At 46.5% G+C, this 21,250-nt stretch overlaps 1 protein-coding gene across 1 annotated transcript in view; it reads left to right on the forward strand.

The window, feature by feature from the left end:
- The first annotated feature begins 1,025 nt into the window (after positions 1-1,025).
- Positions 1,026-21,250, forward strand: part of MARCHF4 (membrane associated ring-CH-type finger 4) — an 87,614-nt gene continuing 67,389 nt past the window's right edge. The window contains exon 1 of the mRNA XM_053662457.1: positions 1,026-1,567. Within this exon, the coding sequence (XP_053518432.1) occupies positions 1,046-1,567 (522 nt within the window). The 5' untranslated portion in view covers positions 1,026-1,045. The remainder of the gene's footprint in view (positions 1,568-21,250) is intronic.

Raw genomic sequence — 21,250 nt, forward strand, 5'->3', positions numbered from 1 at the left:
TGAGGTCATGTAACTTACTCCTTCCTCCGGTCCCTTCCTACACGCCCCTTCTCTCTCTCTACTCCTTCTCTCTGCTCCACTGCCTCCTGCTCCCTTTCCACACCCTTCTTCCAGCCGGGATCTTAATGCTCGGGAAGAAGGCGTTCTGTAAGCATTAAGAGATCTTTTCTTTTCTCCCCCCTTCCCCCTTTCCCACCCCCTGATTTTGCCATCTCTATTCTCCTGATTGGCTTTTCCCCTTTCGGTGCAGTCCTTTGGCTGCAGAAGCAAAGCACAAGCCCCTGGCCCAGGTTCACCTGCAATCCCTCCCCCCACTGGGACCACTCTCTTAAAAGCAACGCTGGTGCTTCTGGGGTTAATTGCCTCTGCTTTCTGTCCAGAGAGTTAAAACTTGTCCCAACCTCCTTTCCTCCTTCTTTCCTTCACCTTACCCCCTACCCCCCGCCCCAACACACTCACAAACCAATCTCTTTCTACCTGAGGAGAAACAATCTTTTCTCTCTTCCACATGCAGGCTCTCAATTCTTCACTGAGCTAGTTTGCCCCCGTTGCAGCTCAATCCACCCTGAATTTGATTCAAAATCATACTCACATTTTTAAATATAAGAAAAAAGATTTCCCACTGCCCAGGAATTTGAAAACAACCTAATAATCCTCTCCTGGGGAATTTCATAACAATTAGACCTTTATCCCAAGGCCCTAACAGCCTATCTCAACATATTTTATAGCCCTGCCCCTACCAGTGCCCTCAGGTCAAAAGCACAGAGGAAGCACCCTGAGCAAAGCCTAAGGTTGGGGTGAGGTAGGTGTGGAGGGCAAGAAAAACTTTTTTTGTTGTTGGATTTTCCAGGTAAAGTTCAGAATCAGTGACTCGCAGTCATAAGTCCTGAGGGTAATTTATTTGCTACTTGGAGGGGGTATTAGAGGAGCCAGTGAGAAAGCAGACTCCTGCATAACACAGCTACGCTGTGGGCCCCTCAAAATCATTCTATCTTCTGCAAAGACTCCAGCTGCCTCTCCCGGGTTCTCTGCTTCCACTGGGCACATGCTGATGCCCCTGAGCGGGCTGCTCTGGTGGTGGTGCTGCTGCTACTGCTGTGCCTGGTACCGCTGTGGACTGTGCACCCCGGCTCCCCAGATGTTGCGCCACCAGGGTCTCCTCAAGTGCCGCTGCCGCATGCTCTTCAATGACCTGAAGGTTTTCCTACTGCGGCGCCCCCCTCCAGCGCCCCTGCCCATGCACGGCGACCCCCAGGCCCCTGGTTTGACAGCCAACAACAACACCCTTCCGGCTCTGGGTGCCGGAGGGTGGACAGGCTGGAGGGGTCCTCGAGAAGGGGTGGGCAGGGAGACCCCTCCTCTGCCACCTCCACCACTTTTGCCACTGTCTTCTGTGGAAGATGACTGGGGTGGCCCAGCCACAGAGCCACCTGCCTCGCTGCTCAGCAGTGCCTCCTCAGATGACTTCTGTAAGGGGAAGGCTGAGGATCGCTACTCACTGGGCAGCAGTCTGGACAGTGGCATGAGGACCCCGCTGTGCCGTATCTGCTTCCAGGGGCCAGAACAGGTGAGACCACTTTTCCCCCTTCCTGTTTCCTTGTGATATCTCCAGATCTTGCAGACTGCTGCTTCCTCCTGGCCCTGGGGAACCACCATGTCATGTCTAATGTGAGGACTGTAGGTTTTAAGGGCTCCTCAATGATGTTTCTTCTGGTTAAGTTTTCCCAAAAGGTGTCTGGTTCCTGGTGCAGCCTGTTTGGTGGCTCAGTTGTAGCTCAGTTTTTGCATTTTCCTTCCAATGCTAGTGTCTTCAGTTTCATGCAAAAATTCTATAAGTGTCCTCAAAATAGAAGATCCAGAAATCAGAAGCAATGAAATGAAGGAACTTGGTGGTCCATTCATACATGTTGTGAAGATATCCTTTTATCTGATACGTTGTTAGTGACATTTTCTCTGGCCTACCTTCAGTTCCACATTCAAACTTCTTCCCTCCATGAAAGTGTGTAGAGATCTTGCCCTCTTTCCCTGTTCTCATAGTCTAAAAACCCAACAAGCCTGTGCCTGATCTTTCATTTAGAGACTACCCCCTTCCATATGATATTGTATTCTCAGCAGTGTGTTTTAGTCACTGCAGAGAAATGAGAGAGGGATTCTAGGTCTGAGAAGACTACAGCTTGTTAAGACACTTTTTGCCAGATTCAAATTTTTCCTAGGTTGAAAGCAGGTGGGTAATGGGGTGGGAGTGAGTTTAAGGTAAATAAAGAAGCTAGTAGGAAATCTTGTCATATCGATTCCTCTTCTCAGGCCTGAAGCACATCAACTTAGATGGTCCCGTCAACTCTCCCCATCCAGGATAAGGGATGGCAAGTACCTCATGGACCAGAGTCTTCCCAAGTCTGAGGGGGTCTCACTACCCCATTCATTCATATTTTCACAGATGTACTTACCCCACCCTCTTTGAACTCCACTTCCAATCTAGTGTTCGCAGTGCTGGATAGCACATGCACACTCCTCTAGAGTCACATTGTGGCAACATTTTCCACAGAATCCCAGATCTGAAAATCTGATCTAGTTAGTCATGCTGGAGAAAGAATACTCACTTGTACCCAGGGCAGAATTATGTGGCCACATCGGCTGCTTCTTCACTGATTTCCAAGAAGTGGAGGGAAGACTTCTGGGTGCTCCCTGAACAAATGCAAAGCATTAGAATGCCATGCTGGTGTTCCTGAGTGGTCCTGATTCTTGTTGAGGGCTTGCCTTCTGAGAGGCAGGCTTAGCTGACATTTTCACTCATTTTTTCTTTGCTCTGAATGGAGAAAGCACTTCAGGGACAAGTGATGACTGGGGCCACAGCCTGGGCATTATGAGAGGAGGTGATGTAGATCTCGGAGTAAGTAAATATCTCTGAGACTTGGGAGAGCTAGATTCTGCCTTCTTATGATGACTGCCTGAAGTCCCAAATGAAGTATTGCCCAGAGTTGAGGTCTCCTGTTAAGGGAGCAGGTCCAGGATTCCTGCTCAGTGCCTTTCTTTCAGCCCTTCTCCTCACTTCCAGTGCTAGGACTCCAGGAGACACAAGGCAGAGTGGCTCGGCTGAGCAGGAGGGATGCCTCACTTTGGGATACACCTGGTCAGGATCTTGCCCCAGTCAGGAGCCTCATCTATTCCAAAAAAAGGAATTATTTAGTTTCTTAACTTCTTAAGCTATTTCTTTCTTCTCCCATATGGGCTTGCTCAGATCTGTGTGTCATAAGGGCTGCTGGGAGTGTGGCTTTTGATAAGAGCACTCTTGTCCATAGAGAACTGCAAGACTTGGAGCCTGTTTTGAATGGTATTTCACCTGCTGTGTGAACTTCATATTGCTTTATGCCTCTGGGCCCCTTTCCCAACTTCTGTGATTCGAAGATACCTTTTTCAGTCCCCCCCCCCTTTTCTTATGTGTGTAGGGAAGACCCAGGAGATAATAAACACGAAAATGCCTTGAGAGGAATTAATAGATAATAGAATGTATCTTGCTCATGAAAAAGCAGTATTTTGTTGAGAAAAGAAAAAAATGAGATCATAAGAATATTGTGAAACACCTTCACGTGCTGCAGGATTGGGTCAGAGATTAGGAGCTTTTCTTTCTTGTTTATTATGTTTATCATGTGTCATAAAGAAAACATTGACTAAAAAAGCTAACACCAAGAAAGAAATGGGCTCTATTGTTATGTGGGAGAAATAGGATATCATGTTGGCATTAACATGGGATCAGATCAAGTAGTTCCTGCATATGATTCTTATATCTTGGGGATTTGCTTTATCTGTGCAGGAACCAGGAGATTAAAATGAGGCTGTGTTAAAGAAGTATTAAGAGTCATGTGGATTAGATGTGGGGAACACATTTTCCCACTTCTTGTTCATCTTTCTCCACAGCATTTCAGTGAGGAAGGGAGACAAAGGGAAAAGAGATGAGAAAAACTTTCTTGAGAAGAGAAAGAGGAAGAGAGAGAGAGAGCGTGGAGAGAGAAGCTGAGATTTTGGTATCTCAGTTTCTGTTCAGGGAGAAAGCAATTGTCCACAAGTGGCCCTGAAAGGAGTGCAGATCATCTGTAATTTCAAGGCTGAATGTTTTAGTCTTTTTTTTTCTGCCCCAACAAAGGAACTGAACAGCTCCCCAGTCATGTGCCACCATTCTAAAGGCTAAAGACTGCCGAGAATGAAGATGTGGTATCTTCTTGACAGGGACTTATAATGTATGTAATGAGGGGCAACTGAAGGATCTAGCTAGTACCACATATTTTTAAAGGACTTTGTGTCATTCATTCATACATGCATTTAATACACATGGGCTGGGTGTCTATAGCCTGCCAGATGCTGTTCCAGGTGTGGAGTGTCCGGGAGTGGACCAAACCGATAAGAACAAGAGGAAAATGAGTTAGACAAGAATGAAAGGGAGGACTTGCAAAAGATGCAGCTACATTAGATACAGTGATCGGGAACAGTCTTCCTACGAATGTGCCCTCTGAGCAGACACCTACACCATGAGGAGGACCCCCTGAGGCAAAGTTCTGGGAAGCGTATTCTAGGTGGAGGAAGGTTCAAAAGCCTCGGTATGAACAAGCTGAGCATGTCTGAGAAACAGAAGAGAGGACAGGAGGATGGATAGGGACAGGTATGAACCAATGCTGAGAGACAGCATGGCTTAATGCTGGAAAGCCAATTGAGTACCCACTTTCCTCCTCTCCGCCATTCATTCAGGTGGGACAGGGGTCAAGGACCCATGAGAGTCTGAGACAAGAGCCCAGTCACCAACCCTTCATTCTCCATTTCTAGTTCACTTTGAGGGACCATGCACCTTGGTGGGTAAGCTGGCGTGTCTAAAGCCAGGTGGCTCCAGTTTGAGGTCTGAACACATGGCATAGCCTCTCTGTGACTTGGGAACCTCATTTGTAAAATTGGGATAACAATGATAGTTCCAATTCATAAGGTCATTCTGAGAATCAGATGAGTCAACACAGTTAAAACAGTGCCATCGCAGTGTGTTGTTGCTGTTGTCGTCGTTATCATCTCAGTAGCATGAAGATGCTCCCCTTGCCTCACTTAAAATGAAAAATGTGCCCTGGCTCCCAGTCTGGCAGGAGGTCTGCTGTGATCGCTGTCTGTGTCTGGAGGTTGTTTTCCGTGAGTTCACAATGCGCTCAGTGCTGGCCTGGTTCCTCCATCAAAAGTGTCTACAAAGTGCCCACCTATGCCTGCTGTCCTGCTGGGCAGGGTCTAAAGACACAGGGCTGATGTGGCCCTGCCCTCTGAGAGTTTGACAATCCAGCCCAGACATCACAGAGGCTGATAGAGATCAAGAACACAAAGACAGTGAGTCGCAGGTGAATTACAGTAATACCGGGTACAAGAAGGGATGCATGTTTAAAAGCAGCTAGTGTGTGGGGTGCCTATTCAGAGAGGCAGGTGGGAGAATTTGCCACCTTTTCTCCAATTAGTCAGACAAGGCTTCTTCTCTGTGGCTGCTGAAGACCAAGTGAGATGAAATAGACTTAGGGCTGAGTTTAGGAAGCCAGAAGCAGAAAAGAGGTGAGACACAAGGGTAGCTTGACAAAGAGGTAGGACTGTTTTGGAGCACCTGGAGGTGGGTACAAAGATAAAACCCACATGGCAGTAGTAGTGGCAGGGCACCTGTTCTGAACTTAATGGAAAGTAGGAAATGAGTCTGAAAGAGATTAAGAGGCTTCGTCTACCTCTTATTCTTCCTGGGGTCTGCTTCCCTGGAGCTCCGTGTTCAGAAAGTGCAAGAGTAGTGTGGAATATTTTTTAAAACATTTATTTATTTATTCTTAAAGAAAGGGGAAGAGATGGAGAGAAACACTGATGTGGGAAAGAAATATCGACCAGTTAGTTGCCCCTTGTAAGTGTCCCAACAGGGGACTAGCCCACAACCCAGGCATGTGGCCTGGCCCAGCATCAAGCCTATATCGCCTTCTGCTCTATGGGACAACACCCAACCAACTGGACCCTCACCAGTCAGGGCTAGAATGGAATATTTTAGTCAGTGTTTTGGATTCTTGGGGAGTAATAGGAGGGCTTTGCAGAGCTTAAGCAAAGCTGGAGGCCCCAAGATGCAATTAGAATCTTGGGAATGGAGATGAGACAGAGCAGTTTAGAAGAGAGCCAAAAGTGCACTATTTTCTTAGCGCTGTGGTTCAGTTTTACATTTCTTTGCTTGCTTATTTAATTAATATCTGTCTCCATAAAGATCAGATCTATCGCTAACGTGCATGGAACCCCAGGCAAGAGTACAGAGGATCACATGGCACAGGCCAAGATATTTAAAAGTGATAAATCCAGCAAGTGAACCGTGAAACAAAATGCATTTTATCCTTCTATTCTTGCAAATATACCTGCAGAACATTCTGGAAGACAGGTTTGAATTTAGAACTGTAGCCCTGACTAGTGTGGCTCAGTGGATTGAGTGTTAGCCTGTGAACCAAAGCGTCGCTGGTTTGATTCCCAGGGCACATGCCTGGATTGCTGGCCAGGTCCCCAGTGTGGCATGCTTGAAAGGCAACCACACATTGATGTTTCTCTTCCTCTCTTCTCCCTCCCTTTCTCTCTCTCTAAAAATAAATAAATAAAATTAAAAAATTAGTAGATTCTTCTTAATTCTGTGCCAGCCAAGTGGGGATATCTGGCCCTTGGACTACTGGCCACTCTGATTCCCTTTCCACTGCTGTCTCCATCCTGCACCATGAGGAGCCTTGTCAATAGGCATGTAGACACTCCAGCTGGCTTGTCCAAGCTCTGTCCATGCTGCTCCTTGTCCCTGTCCCATTTGATTTAAAGAAAATAAACCTGAGGGTTCTGGGAGCAAACTCATGGCACAGAAGGCTGAAATTCCAGAGTGGCACATCTCCTTGACTCTGCAGACTCCTCACCCTCTGGGCAGGGTGCAGCTGAAAAAGGGCCAGAGTAGGGTCCTCTATAGCATGGGACCCTTTTGCCTGGGCCTCAGGGAGGCACTGCAGAGGGGCTGTAAAAGCTCTGGAAGCAATGAGTTGTGTATTTACTCATCATTGGGTCATCAGCTCCCAATCCACTGCCTTGCACCTGTTTCATACTCTAAAGTGTTTGTTGAATGAATGAGCCTCTAGAGCATGGGTCCCCAACCTTCGGGCCACAGATCAGTACCACTTGGGGCCTGTTAAGAACTGGACCACACAGCAGGAGGTGAGCTTGAATGTAATGTGCTTGAATCACCCTGAAACCATCACCTACCCCACCCTTCCATGGCAACTGCTCCCTGTTGCCAAAAAGGTTGGAGACTGCTGCCTAGAGCTCATCCAGTGGGGAAACCACAGGAGGGGGGACTGGGGAGAAAAGACTAGAAGGGAGAAAAGTACTTACTGGTATCAAAGGCCGGATGTATGCTGTGCATAAAAGGGACAGATCTGCTCTGTGAGATGTCCAAGAGCAGTGCCTTAGCTAGCGATGGAATCTCTAGAAAATATAACTTGGGTTTTAATATTAGAAAGCGCTTTTTAATGAAGCTGTCCCAAGATAGTACAGGCTGCTTTAGAAGTGGGCTCAAATGAATGACTTGAACTAGTGACCTTCAAGATCCCTTCTGAGCTTGAGATTTGGGGTTCATTACAATGACATGGCTTGGGAAGTCCAGAGAAAATGTTAATCCAAGAAGAAAGAGATGAGCCAGTGTCTTCAGCAAAGATCACAAAGAACAGTCTTCATCCTGTATTCATAGAAATTCCAAGTTGTTGGCAATGACATGATTGCTGCAATCATGAATTTATACCATGCACATACCACAGTAGAAGAGCAAGGATTTCATGAAAAATAGTCAAAAGATACCATCATGGACCTAACGATGCACAACATCCCAGAAAAGGGGAAGCCCAGTGACCCTATCCCTAGAGTCATGAGCAAGCTCTTTTCATTTTCCCATCTGGGTTTTTCCCTGTGCCTGCTACAGCCAGTCCTGTCCCTGTTTAATATGGAAGCTCTGAGGACCCGTTGCTCACTCTGAATTCTTACCAGTGTTATGGTTCTTTATTAGGAGATGATGTAAGAATTTTCAAACCCCGCCATTGAGTTCCTGGCTATTTCCCATATTTAGCTATCTATTATGCACACATATATGCATGCAGACACACAGATAAAACATTGAGTGCATCAGTCTCACTTCCACAGACCAAATCAGAGATTGGAGTAGGGGAGACACCTGGTGTCTTGACAGTTGTGGAATGATTCCCATCTTAGTTGTTTGTAGATCCTCTAACAGTGTGCATCTTGGAATAATCCTTCTTCACTTACCAGACTGACTCTCCTTGTGGTGCGTTGGCTCATTTATTGGGTGTGGCTTCTAGCTGAGTCCCCCATACAGAGTTACTTAATAAAGCTGGTAGGGCAGGTGTGAAATATGCATTTTCAAAAGAAGAAAGGAGAGATATTGGAAATCTCAATCTTTCTCTCTCCTCACACCCTGCCCTTCTCACTTTTCCAGCTGGTATGTTGAAGAAGCCCAGCTGTGGCCTCTGAATTGGGGGAGGGAGAGTAGGTTTGAGGGGGAGAAGATACTAGAAGGAATGCGGGAATGAGTGAGCTGCTTCTTGTTTGCTGGGAAGGAAGCCAACTTGGAAGTGAGCCCGGTTAGAAAGGAGCTGGCCAGTGAATACTGTGTGGCCTGAGCTGCACAACATTCCTCTCTGAGATGTATCAGAGGCAAGACAGAGTCTACCTGTACAACTGTGTTTAGTATACATGTGATGCCACCCTCTGCGTATGCAAAAAGTAAAATTGGGGTGCACACGGGATGCCTGCCTCATGACCAGATAGGCAAAATGGAGTAAGTTACAATTTGAGTTTCAAGTAGGTGCAAACTGTCAGAAAAAAAGAGGGGATCTATAGATATGGGCTTTGTCCTACTCTGTGATCCAGGCCCACAAAGGGGACACACTGGCCTCAATCTTGGATCCAGCTCATCACTCCCATGAGGCTCTCTCCAGGACTCATGCTCAGAGACATTGAAGAGCATAGATCAAATCAGTTTCCTTTTTTATGCAAAGGTTACTTTGGATGTGGTTGAAGAAAATCAACATCGGTTTCTCCAAAAGAAGCCTCTTAAAGCTACCTTGACAGCTAGCACAGGGCTCTGCATACAGTAGGGGCTGAATATTTGTTGATCCTTTCCCCTCCCTCCTGGCCCGTGATCACTCCAGACTGATAGTGCTATGTTTAGCCTCTAGTGCACACACGGGAGAAGATATATTTGTGTGTGCATGTGTGTGTGTAAATTAAAGTGCCAGGCAAAGAGATATGGATAATCACTGAGACCCCTTCTACCCTGTCCAGCCTCATTTTCTGATTCTATAAGGACAAGTAGTGATGATTATTGTCCTAGTAATCACAGTGATCATTATCCTGACTGGAGGCCATGTGGCCAAGAGCAGAGCTTTGCTTATTCTATTGCAGGATGATGGGAAGGCTTTAAAGTCAGAAAAGAATGGATTTAAATCCCAGTGTGGGCCCTTCCCAGCTGGGTGATTTCGGGCAGCTTGTTTAAACCCCTTAGTCCTAGATTGCCTTGTTTACGAAACAGGAATAACATCCTGAGCTTGCACGCTTGTTGTAAGGTACAGACATGCTTTGTGAAAGGTCTAGGTGCACGGCAGCTGTTCATTCAATGGGACTGATGTTTATCCCATTGTCTAAGTGGGGCTTAGAGGCCTGGAGTGGGCCCTAGATCCCGTTCCTGCCTTTCCTACTGCCCTCTCTTACTAAAGCCTTAAGAAATCAGACATTATAAGGAAGGCTGTGCTTCATCCACAGTAAAGCCCTAGCTGTTTTTGTGTCTGACATCAGAGATGCACATTTAGGTTCACTGTCTCTATTCAGCAGACTTTTTTGTCTGTACTAAGGACTCAGCTGAACCTCTGTCCTCTCCTGCCTAGGTCCCTCATTCCCTACATACCTAGTTGTCTTTATCCATCTCCATCACCACATGTTCTTGACAGGTCTTTATTAAGTGGCACTCTCTTCTTGGCAGGAACTGTGCAGAAAGACACTTTCCTGGGCTCTGAGTCCCTAGAGGGCAGGAGCAGACTCTGCACCAGGAGGAACAGGTAGATGAAGTGGCAGAAAAAAACACTTGCTCACAATGTGACAGCAAGATGTTTGCATTCAGGCCCATCCCTAGATGGGTGTTTCTGAAAGCCTGGAATGGGTTGGATACCCCAGACATGTTAAATAACGTTGGTTCTCAAGTGAGAACATTGTTCTTTTCAGTTTGCTCTCATGCCTTATGATTATGTCCAGGATGGAAATAAATTTCATCGGAGTGATAATAAGTCTTTAGCACCTTTCTAACACTTGTCACTCTCCTTAGTAAACAAAGAGAGCAGGCATCAGGCTCGGAGTCTTCGGATGCACAGTAATATCTAGCCAGAATCTGTTAATCTTGTTTTGTTTGTGTTTGTGTGTTTATCTTTTTTTAAATTAATAGACTTTATTGTTTTAGAGCAGTTTTAGGATCAAAGCGAAACTAAACTGAAAGTACAGAGTTCCCATATACTCACCTGCCCCTGGCTCCTCCCACCCCCTCCCCAACTGTCAACATCCTGCTCCAGAGTGGTGCATTCATCACAAGGGGTGAACTCCACTGACACATTATCACCCAAAGTCCACAGTTTACATTGGGGTTCACTCTTGGTGTTGTATATGCTAAGGGTTTTGACAAATGCATGATGACCTGGGTCTATCATTATATACAGTATCATACAGAGTAGTTTCACTGCCTTCAAAATCCATCCATTCATCCTTCTGCTCTGACCTAGAACTCTTGGCAATACAGCCCAGGCTTTTCCAGACTGTCGTGTAGTTAGAATCACACAGTACGCAGCCTTTTCAGATTGGCTTCTTTCACTTAGTAATAGACATTTATACTTCCTCCATGTCTTTTCATGGCTTGATAGCACATTTTTTCTTTAGCTCTGAATAATATTCTATGATATGGGAGTACTTGTCTATTTTTTCTTTTTCAATGATTCCAGTTTTTTACTTATGGTACTGGCAAAAAAAATCTCCTTTATAAATAAATTTATTGAAGTAGAAATGCAAGCCACTTAGAGAAAAATGTTAAGTATAAAGAAAATAATAGCATATAGATGGCACGTGAATACACTGAAAAGCAGACATGACTGAAGCGTGTGTAACTCTGACCTGAGATGCACACTTCACAATAATAGTTCTGGAACATTCATGGGGCACCAAGATGTGCTTTAGGAAGAGGAAAAATGCAGAGTCTCAGTCCCAGGGTGGTGCTCCAGAATCTGCATTTTCAATTTAGCTTGACAATTCTGAAGCAGGTGATCACGTTAGGAATACAGTATGTGGGGCGGGAGTTTGAGAAGACAGCTCAATGGGAAGAAGAAATGCTTCTGCCAGACTTGAGGTTCCTGGGCACAAAAAGAACAGAAGTGTGGGCATTGGATGAGGAGGGAGGGCACAGGTCCATGTGACTAGGAAGGAAGTGGCAATGTGTCCCTCAGGACAGAGGTAGGAAGGAATGCCTCTTTATCTCTCTGTTCCACTTCAGTGATCTGAGAGCTACGAGTTTCAGGTGGGATAGCCACAAGATGGAAAAGCCTAACCCACACAGGACTGTACCATGGAAGAGATAAAACTTTACTTGTGTTAGATACCATAAACTGTGGGTATGCCTGTTGCCCTGCTTGTATTAATTTCTCTGGCTAATAAAACCATCAATTCCCACTCCTGAATTATGTTCAGAAGGTATTCCTGAGCAAAGTCAAATCAAGGGCCACCCTGGGGAAGCCCCAGAGCCCCAAAGTCCCGGAATAGGACCACGGACAGTACACAGCTCGCTCCCTCACAGCTCACTGAGAATAAACAATGAAGCACTTCAGCTCAGGAATGACATCACTTTTGCCTAAAACTCATTGGCTGGATCTAAAACAGAATTCTGCCTAATGGCAATAGGGCTGGGGAGGGTCATCCTCTTCGGTGCCTGGACAGAGAGTAATCCAGGTGTGAGTGAACTCTACAAGTCTCTCCCTCAACAGTGCTGTTGTGAGAATTAATGAGATAACACACTGCCTGACCCACAGAAAGCATTCAAGATATAGCTTTGTTACTATTTCCTCATTTATAAAAGGGGGAGGTTGTACTCAGGAATGTCCAGCTCCTTCTGGTTCTGCTGTCCACTTTTATACCACATCAGGTGGAGGAGCCACACCTGGGGCTGGTATGAGCCCCACTCCCACCTCTGCTGATAGAGTAAGTCTCCCTGAAAGAATGGACTTAGAACTGGGCCTTAAAGATGGATCAGGATGAGAACTTGGAAAACAGGAAACAAAGACTGTTCTAGGCATAGGAACAGTGAAAGCAAAGAATCAGAAATATTTTTGGCGAAAATTAGTACAGTGGATAAGAACATGGGAGCCAAGTAGAACTGCTTTCCAGTCCCAGGGTTGCTGCTATACAGATGTGTGACGTTGGGCAAGTCACTTAAGACTAGGAATCCTCATTTCCTCCATTGTAGAATGGGAATGATAGTAATAGTACCTGTCTCAGAGGTTGCTGTGAGACTCAAATGGCTCAAATGATATAATAATTATGCAAAAATCTTGGCATAGTGTGGAATATGAATATATAATAAGTTCACAATTGATGTTGTTATTGGACCTCACCAGCTTTCTATTGTCTTCAAACATTTTTTTCAAACTTTTTTGGAGCATTTCTGCCTCAGTGTGAGTATAACTGTGGTCTAACCTCAGAAGGAGCTGCCAAGATATCATGGGAGTAGATTAAACTAAATGTACCCATCCATTGCTGATAGCTTAAATACAAATTCTCTTATAGCTCTGCATACTATTTTCCAGTTGCATGGGGAAGCCATTGAGATGAACAAAATCAAAAGCATCCAGATGTCTGTTGTGACTGGTGTGTCTCAATTGGTTGGGCATTGTACCACAAGGCAAAAGGTCACCAGTTCAATTTCCAGTCAGGGCACATGACTGGGTTGTGGGCCAGGTCCCTGGTTGGGGGCCTGCGAAAGGCAACAGATTGATGTTCTTTTTGCACATCTCTGTTTGTCTCCCTTTCTTTCTCCCTCCCTTTCCCCTCTCTAAAAATAACTAAAGAAAATCTTTAAAAAAATTTAAAGCATTTTTTACTTGTGTAGCATCTTATTAATAAGTACTGTATTCTCAATCAACAGATACTTAAAGTACAATCAAGGACCGCTGGGACTTGGACCTAACCTTTCCGCCCAGCCTCCAGCCTCATCACTCCCACCTCCCATCAGATGATCCAGCCAATCCCCACTGCCTGCCACTCCCCACAAAACCCTTGGCCCTCTGCATTTTAATTTCTATTAAAACACTTTCTTCCTCCCAAGACATCTTCCCATCATCTTTTACCAGCCCAAACCCTATCCTCCTCCAAGCCTGACCTCACAGTTCACCTCCCCGTCCCACAACTCATCTTATCCTGGCCGTGCTTCCATAGCACTTATTCACCCCAGGCTGCGAGCTCTGCTATGGCCATTGACCCCATCTTCTTCTCTCCAGTAGACACAAGCTCAAGGGGTTGTGTCCCATGTGTCCAGTTCACCTTTGTATTACCCACCAGGCCTGGCAGTTGTAGGGGCTCAAAAAGGTAGTGTAGTTAATGAAATAAAAATCTGTTAGATATTTGAATACTTTTATGAATCCACTAAAAAGAAAAGCAGTTTTTCCCTTCTACCCAACATGCCCCTCTTTCTGCTAAGGGAGGTGCTATGTATGGAATGGTTTCCCTCCAAATCCCTGTGTTGAAGCTCTAACTCTCAACATGATGATAATTTGGAGATGGGGCTTTGGGAAGCTAATTAGGTTTCAATGAGGTTTGGAGGGTAGAACCTTCATGATGGGATTTATATCCTCGTAAGAAAAGACACCAGAGAGCTTGCCAGGTCTCTCACTGCCATGTGAGGACATAGTAAGAGGGTGGCCACCTGCAAACTAGAAAGAGTTCTCACTTGAACCCAACCATGCTGGCACCCTAGTCTCAGACTTGTAGCTTCCATAACTGTGAGAAAGAAATCTCTGTAGTTTAAGCTACCCAATATGGCAGCCAAGGAGACTAATACAGTGGGGAGGGCAGATCTATGAAACTTATGTTTTTAACCATCTAAGTGGCTGGCACATCACCCCACCCCACAGTCATTTGTCCAACACACTGAGCACCTACACACAGTGAGTCCATTACTGACCATGGCATGGAGAATCTGTTGGTGAGCAGCCAGCATCCCTGCCCTCAAGGAGCTTACCTTCTCAATGTCAGGGGCAGAAATCTGAAAACATCAGACAGGCCAGAATTGAGGAACATCCAGCAAACAACTGATCAATAGTCTTTGGGAGTGTCAAAGTTGTGCAAAACAAGAAAGACTGAAGGACTGTTGCAGACTGTAGACCAGGGAGAAATAACATCAAAATGCAATGTGGGCTCCTGTAACAACAACAACAAAAAGATGTTAGTAGGAAAACTGTCTAAGTTTGAATGGGATCTTTTGTTTGGTTATGGTATTGTAGCATAGTTTCCTGGTTCTGACAGTTGTATGGTGAATATGTATGATGTTAACATTGGAAGAAACTCAAGAAGGGATATATGGAAACTACTATTTTTTGCAATTTTTTTGTAAGTCTAGAAGTAGTTGGAAACAAAAAGCTAAAAAGAAGAAACATGGACATAATCCTCAATTCCTCTTTTTGTTTCTCTTCACCCTTTCTTCATCATGGGTATATTTCAGTCAACATATTCTTCCATTTTTTTAAATTTCTAAATATCTCTCCAATCCAGCTATTTCCCAGGAGCTAAACAGCCACCATGTCAGTCTAAGTTCCCCTCATTTCTCCCTTGAATCACTAAGCCTCTACTTTGACTCCCTGCTTTCACTTTTATTTTCTCCATTCTTTTCTCTGCAGAATCGTAGAGTCAGAGAAAGTTTAAGAACCTGACTCTTCACTCAAGTCAGGTTCTTAAAATTGCTTTCAGTTCTTCTGTGGGTCTGCTTCTTTCAGACTGTGCCCAGTTCCTTACCTTGTTTTACAAGGCCATTGATGGGCTAGCCTGCTCTTACCTCTCCAGACTTGATTATTGCCTGCCCTCACTTTTCACCTTCCACTGTATCTTCCTAGAGATATCGACCTTCTTTCAAGTTCAAAGGAACCACGTTCTCTTTTATCCTAGCCTGTAGAACTCCATTCTCTCTGCTTGGGAAGTTCTCTGCCCGCTCATGTATACACTTTGTGTCTCACTCCATTAACTTCTCTCATTCTTCAGAAGTCCCTGGCCCCATGTATGGGTTGGGCACTGCTCCTGTAAGTTGCTGTATGTCCCTACAGTCATCCAGGTGATTAAAGAACTCATCTCACTGCATTGTCATTGTCCCTGTGTTCCCCTCAAAACTATAATCCTAGAGATGGCAAGTGTCATGCCTGCTTTGTGCTGTTTCCCAGCACCTTGCACAGGGGCCCACACACTGGGGACACTGAATGGATTTTTGTTAAGTGAAGGAACCAACATCTCTAAGCACTAACTATATGCACAGAAAACACTGTAGCTTCTAACTATATGTGTTTATTGGGATGTTGGGTGCTAAAGAAGTAGAAGATCTTATTTTGATGGTGTATATGTATATGTGTGTGTGTGGAGGGAAGGGTAAAATCAGTTTTAAGTGTTATTTAACATAGGGTGGCCAACCATTCCAGTTTGCTGGGGGGCTGGCAAATTTTTCAAGATGTGGGACATCCAGTGCTAAAATTGGGACAGTCCCAGACAAACTAGGACAGTTGGTCATCCCACAGGAATGCTCCAACCAGCTATACTATAGACTGCTAAACACAGGACAACTGTCCCCAATACTCAGTGTCTGCTTGCTGTAAGTTGGGAAGCACTTGACTGATTGGCTGACAGGTACCTGTTTGCACACTCTAGGAGAAAGCAGCCATTAAGTCTTTGCCAGGCTGCTTAGAATCAACAAGGTGTGATCTCTGATGCCTTCCTCTTTGATTTTCTAGAGGACAGAAGGGGGGGCTTATAATGTTAGTTTTCTAGCATGGAGCTTTCAGACTTTAACGTGCATATGAACTGCCCGGACTCCTTGTTGAACTGCAGGGTCTGGACTAGAGCCTGAGGTTCTGCATTTCTACAGGTACCCAGGTCATTGCTGGTGCTTCTGGTCCATAGATCACACTGAGTAGCAAGGGGCTCAGGGGTTCTCATCCTTAGCTGGCATATTAGAATTAACTGGGGGCATCCTACAGTTGCCCAGCCACAAACCCAGACCATTTAAGTCAGCCTCTAGGGGTGGGACCAGCCATCAGTATTTTTAACTGTCCTCATGCAATTTCAATGTGCAGACAGGGTTGTGAATCATAGGGAGGGGAAGGAGAGAAAAATACTGCTTGATGATAAGGACTGATTGATTGGTCCAGATGGGCTAGGCTGTGCTGTCAAGAGCTTTATTGGAAGTAGATTCAGAAACCTAAAGGAAAGAGCTTATTTTGGAAAGCCCACAGGCAAGATTCTTTTTTTAAAAAAATCAGGACATAATGGTTTATGTTCTTTGGCTGTTTAGTAGGGAATCAGCAATATCCCTTGACCCCTCTGGGTGATGGAGGAAAGGGAGCCACTGTTCTGGAAGTATCTGAGAGGAGAGAACAGGGGTCTCCGAAACCAGCAAATCACAGGTTTCACAGAGCAGATCATCTAGACTGGACCTCCAACTACTGAGGATGTCTCTTATTTCTTTGTGTATTGATGCTTCCTGGCAGCGGATCCAAACATTTCCCATTCTCATCAAGTGCCTGCCTCATTCTCAGCACTCCATCCGCATACTCCCTCTTCACTTCTGCAAGTGTCTGTCTTTACCTAGTCTCTCCCTTTCTCTCGTCTGACTCCTTCCCAAAGTGACTACACAAGTGCTCTCTGTCCTGGCCCACCCTAGCATCTGCCATCACCACAGGGACCTCACTCCACCCATTGCCACTCTCCTCCTGCACTCATACACACTCTTCATGAACCCTGCATAACTTCTTCCCTGGCTCTCTCCTCTGCATCCAGGCATGCTCAGATCTTCAACACCTCTTGAAGGCACAGTGCTCTGTCTTTCGTATCCCTGTGCCCACTCCACCTCCACCAGTGACTGAAAATAATCCTTGAGAGGTCCCTGATGACCTAATTTAAGAACAGGTGGCCTTTTAGAAGCCTTCCCTTCTTGATTCCTTTGCATACGAGACACTCTTGATTCTTCCCTCCTTGTGTATGTTTTCCTCTTTTGGTTCTGTCCTTGTGGATGTCCATGTGCAGTGAATGTAAAGACTGGCTGTTCGACATCCATTCCACCTGCTTCTGGTGAAGTCTCGTCCAGATTTTGGGCCATTCCCCATTTGAGGGTCATGAAATCAACTGTATCACTGAAGTGCAACCAGCCATCTCTTTTTCCACCCTTTGCCCTACCATAAAATGGACAAGAATAGAATAGGGGAAGACGTGAGCACATTACATGTCACAACATTAAGCATCATGAAATGTATGTTTTTTGCTACAGATTATTTTTTTAAAAAAGAATGGAGAAGCTTCTGTTCTAGTTTGCCTTTCTGTACTGCCAAACTGGGAAGTAAAAAGGACACTTCCCATACTTCTGCGACATTTCTAAAATCATAGTTAAGACCATCTTCTGAAAACTGAGTCCTCCTTCCCAACTCCCTGCAAGATTACGATTTCTCTAGCATTCCCCTCCCCCACACGGGTCCCGTGTGACTTCTCCCTCCCACTCCATTCATACCTAATCGGCCATGTAAAATCCAGCACAGCTTTTGGTGTCCCAAGGATAGAGGGCTCAGACTGGGGGGTTCTTAGGCCCCACTCTGAGGACTGCAGTATCCATTCCCGTTACATGTCCACTTGCTTCATTTGCTAACTTTACTATTCATACCCAGAATGTTACAATAGGCTTCTAGCTACTCTCCCAACCACCCAGTCAGTGACAATCTCGAACTGTCATTTATGAACTCTATGACCTTGGAAATGTTGTTTGACACCTCTGACCTTCAATATGATTACCTGCAAAACAGAAATAGTACTTTTCTTACAAGGCTGTTTTCAGGATTAGCTAAAAGATATAGAGAGAATATACTTAAAGGTAAATAAAGGGTATAGAAAAGAGGCTGGCACAAGTTAGGAGCTCAGATTTACCTTCTACCCTGCTACCAAACCTTCTATGGCTCCTTATTGCCTAATAAATAAAATATCCCAACTCTGGTCCTAGGGCTCTATGGGTCCTTCAACTTGGCCCCAGACTTCCATTTAAGCCTCCACTTTCCACAACTCCCTGTCCTGTGGACAGTGGTATAACTTGCCATTCCTTTCCCACACACGCTTGTTCTCGTCGCTGCTCTTTTCCTTGGTGGTGCCTTCTGCCTGGCTGGCCCTTCCTTCTTATTACTGTCATTACCACACAGCCTTGAAGAAGGGATCACAAGAGCCCAGCCACCAGGAGACCTGTGGAAGCAGATAGTATTCAAGCCTAGACATAGCAGGCACCTTCAAGGGCAGGGTGTACTCTTGTGAATGGTCACCAGCATGCACCTGGGATCCAGTGCAGAGAAGGAAATAGCATGTGGACCTTTTCTGGAGGCATGTAGAGAGTAAAACCTCAGCCTACCCCCAGCTCTCTCTGCAGGTCCCTGACTTCCCCACCCAGATTTGCTCCAGACTCTCTCTAGAGTGGGAATGGGGTAGGTATTCCCTACCCCATTCCCACTTCTACATAATTATACCCCCTTTCTCATGACTCCATGGCCATCCCAGGCCAGTCCCAGCCACTCCCAGCTCCTGTGCTGGTCCCTCTGCAGATCTGCCTTTAGCCTCAGTCCATCCAGCAATAGGACAGGTGGCAACTGAAGCATCAGAACATTGTTCCATCCAAAGGCGGCTTTCTCCCCTTGAAGACAGGCAGCCCTTCGTTCAATCAGCTGCCCTCTCTTGTACCAGACAGGTGCCCTTCTAGCTCCTGCTCAGAAAACTCCCCCCTGGTTTTTCTTATCTGTTAGCCAGAGGGAATAGCTTGAACCTTATGGGCAGTTGTGAGACTAAACTATAGTTTGACATGTAAAATCCAGCACAGCTTTTGGTGTCCCAAGGATAGAGGGCTCAGACTGGGGGGTTCTTAGGGGTTGTGTGGGCAAAGATACAGTTTCTACATTTTCTTTGACCTGGGTTGGGAATATCATTTATTTTTAATCAAAAGAACAGCCCTGGCCAGTATGGCTCAGTTGGTTGGAGCACAGTCCTGCAATGGAAAAGTTGCAGGTTGGATCCCCGGTCTGGGTGCATACAGGAGGCGCCCAATCAATGCTTCTCTCTCTCTCTAAAAGCAATGAAAAAAATGTCCTCAGGTGAGGGGGGGTGGGGAAGAACACACACAAGTACATGTACGCATTCCAGAATGCACTGTTGAAATTTGGAGGATCCAGGCAGAATCTTTGGGCCCCTTTCTCCCAAAAGTCAACTGTGAGCTGTTGCCACTAATTATGGGCAGTTTGCTAAAGTCCCTCCCCAGCCCTCTGACACGACCCTCTGTGTGTGTGGTGGGTATTCAGTATTGCTGTAATACTGCAATCTCTGTGCTGGCTGGTGAGCAGCTGCTATCTGGGCCTCCACCACCCAGTGCCCTTGGGACTCCGCCTCTGACCTCACCAAAAGGCAGCAACAGTAGGGGGTTTCTGAGACCCTCTTCTCAGGGCTACAAGGCAGCTGACTGGTTGGTATCTGTGCAGGTCCAGTTGCTAAATGTCTCAAAAAACGTTGATTCCCAGATGTAGTGGAGTTCGTGTCCATGTTCACTTCTGAGTCCCCACCCAGCCTTAGGAGCAGGGTCTGGTGCAGAGTAGGTGTTGTTTGTTGACTGGCTCTGCTCTTCCACTCTCAGAAATGTTAGTTTCCTCTCCTTCCCCTCACCCTCCCCTTCTTTGGAAGCCAACAGGAGAGGGTCCACCCTGAAACCCGCCCTTTGACTCAGCTCTCCCTCCACCCGTCAGCTCACACCTGATCACTGGGGTGGGGTGAGGTCTGGTACCTGGTGGGGCACCTGGTCCAGCTCCTCAGCAGCACACAGGCCTCTTCCAGAAGCCGGTGGCAGAGGAATACAGATGGGGCCTCCCTCCTCCTGGGCAGCCCAAACGCAATCATGCACAAGAGACTGCGGGTGTAATCAGAACCACTTCATTTCTCAGACAATAGAAACAAACAGAACAGCAATCTCAGTCAGGACTGGGGAGGACCAGCGGGGAGCAGGCAGATTGGAGGAGCTGTGAAATGGTATAAATTAATGAAAATGACTCTGCCGCCACTCCTCACTGCCTGCCCGCCTCCTTGGAATGGTTCTAGCAACTGCTTTTCTGGGCCCCAGGCACTCGGGGGGCCTGACACCTGGGGAGGGCAAAAACTTGGAGATTTAATAGCAGAAGGGAGGGCATTAATTCTCTGAGAAGCTGAGTGATTCAGGAGAAGGAGGGGGAGAGGAAGAGGGAACTGACGACTGGGGAGCCTGGGCAGAAACGTGCAGACGGCCAACGTGAGAAACCAGAAGGCCTCCACGTGAGTGCTGAGCTGCTGCTGGCTCGGTGACCTTGGGCACGTCGCCTCGCCCCTCTCGGCCTGTTTTCCTGTCGCTGAATAGTCTGGGAGACAGCGCAGCTTCCGGAGTGCGCGCCAGCCCCACTGTTTGGTGCCCCCGCACACTCCTGTATGCACACCCTCACCTCCTTTTCCTCCGTTGAAATTATTTGGATTCTGTATCTCTCTTCTACAGCCAGGAGCTCTTCCTGAGGGCCAAGCATAATTTTCTTTCCCTCTTTTGGCCACGGGGATCCCGGAGCCGAGTCTGTGCTGGAGTGAAGGACCGAGGGAGGGGCGGAGGGATGGCCAAGCCTGGCGCAGGCAGCCGCCAGGTGGGCTGCTTACAGAGGAAGGCTGGGAGGGGCCGGCTGGCATCGCTGGCTTTGACGGGATCCAGGTGGGGCTCGTTACGTTCACGTTCACACGGAGACGCGCCCAGAAGGCCCCTCCGCCTCGCCCCCCACCGAAGACACACTGGGGGGCGAAGGCGAGGAGAGCATCACGTGTGAGTTCCTGGTTGAAACTGCACTGCCAGCAGTTCAAAATAATTTGGGGTTTTATA

The sequence above is a fragment of the Artibeus jamaicensis genome, unplaced genomic scaffold (genome assembly GCF_021234435.1).
Source record: "Artibeus jamaicensis isolate MK-2021 breed Jamaican fruit bat unplaced genomic scaffold, CSHL_Jam_final contig_1015, whole genome shotgun sequence".
Lineage (NCBI taxonomy): Eukaryota > Metazoa > Chordata > Mammalia > Chiroptera > Phyllostomidae > Artibeus > Artibeus jamaicensis.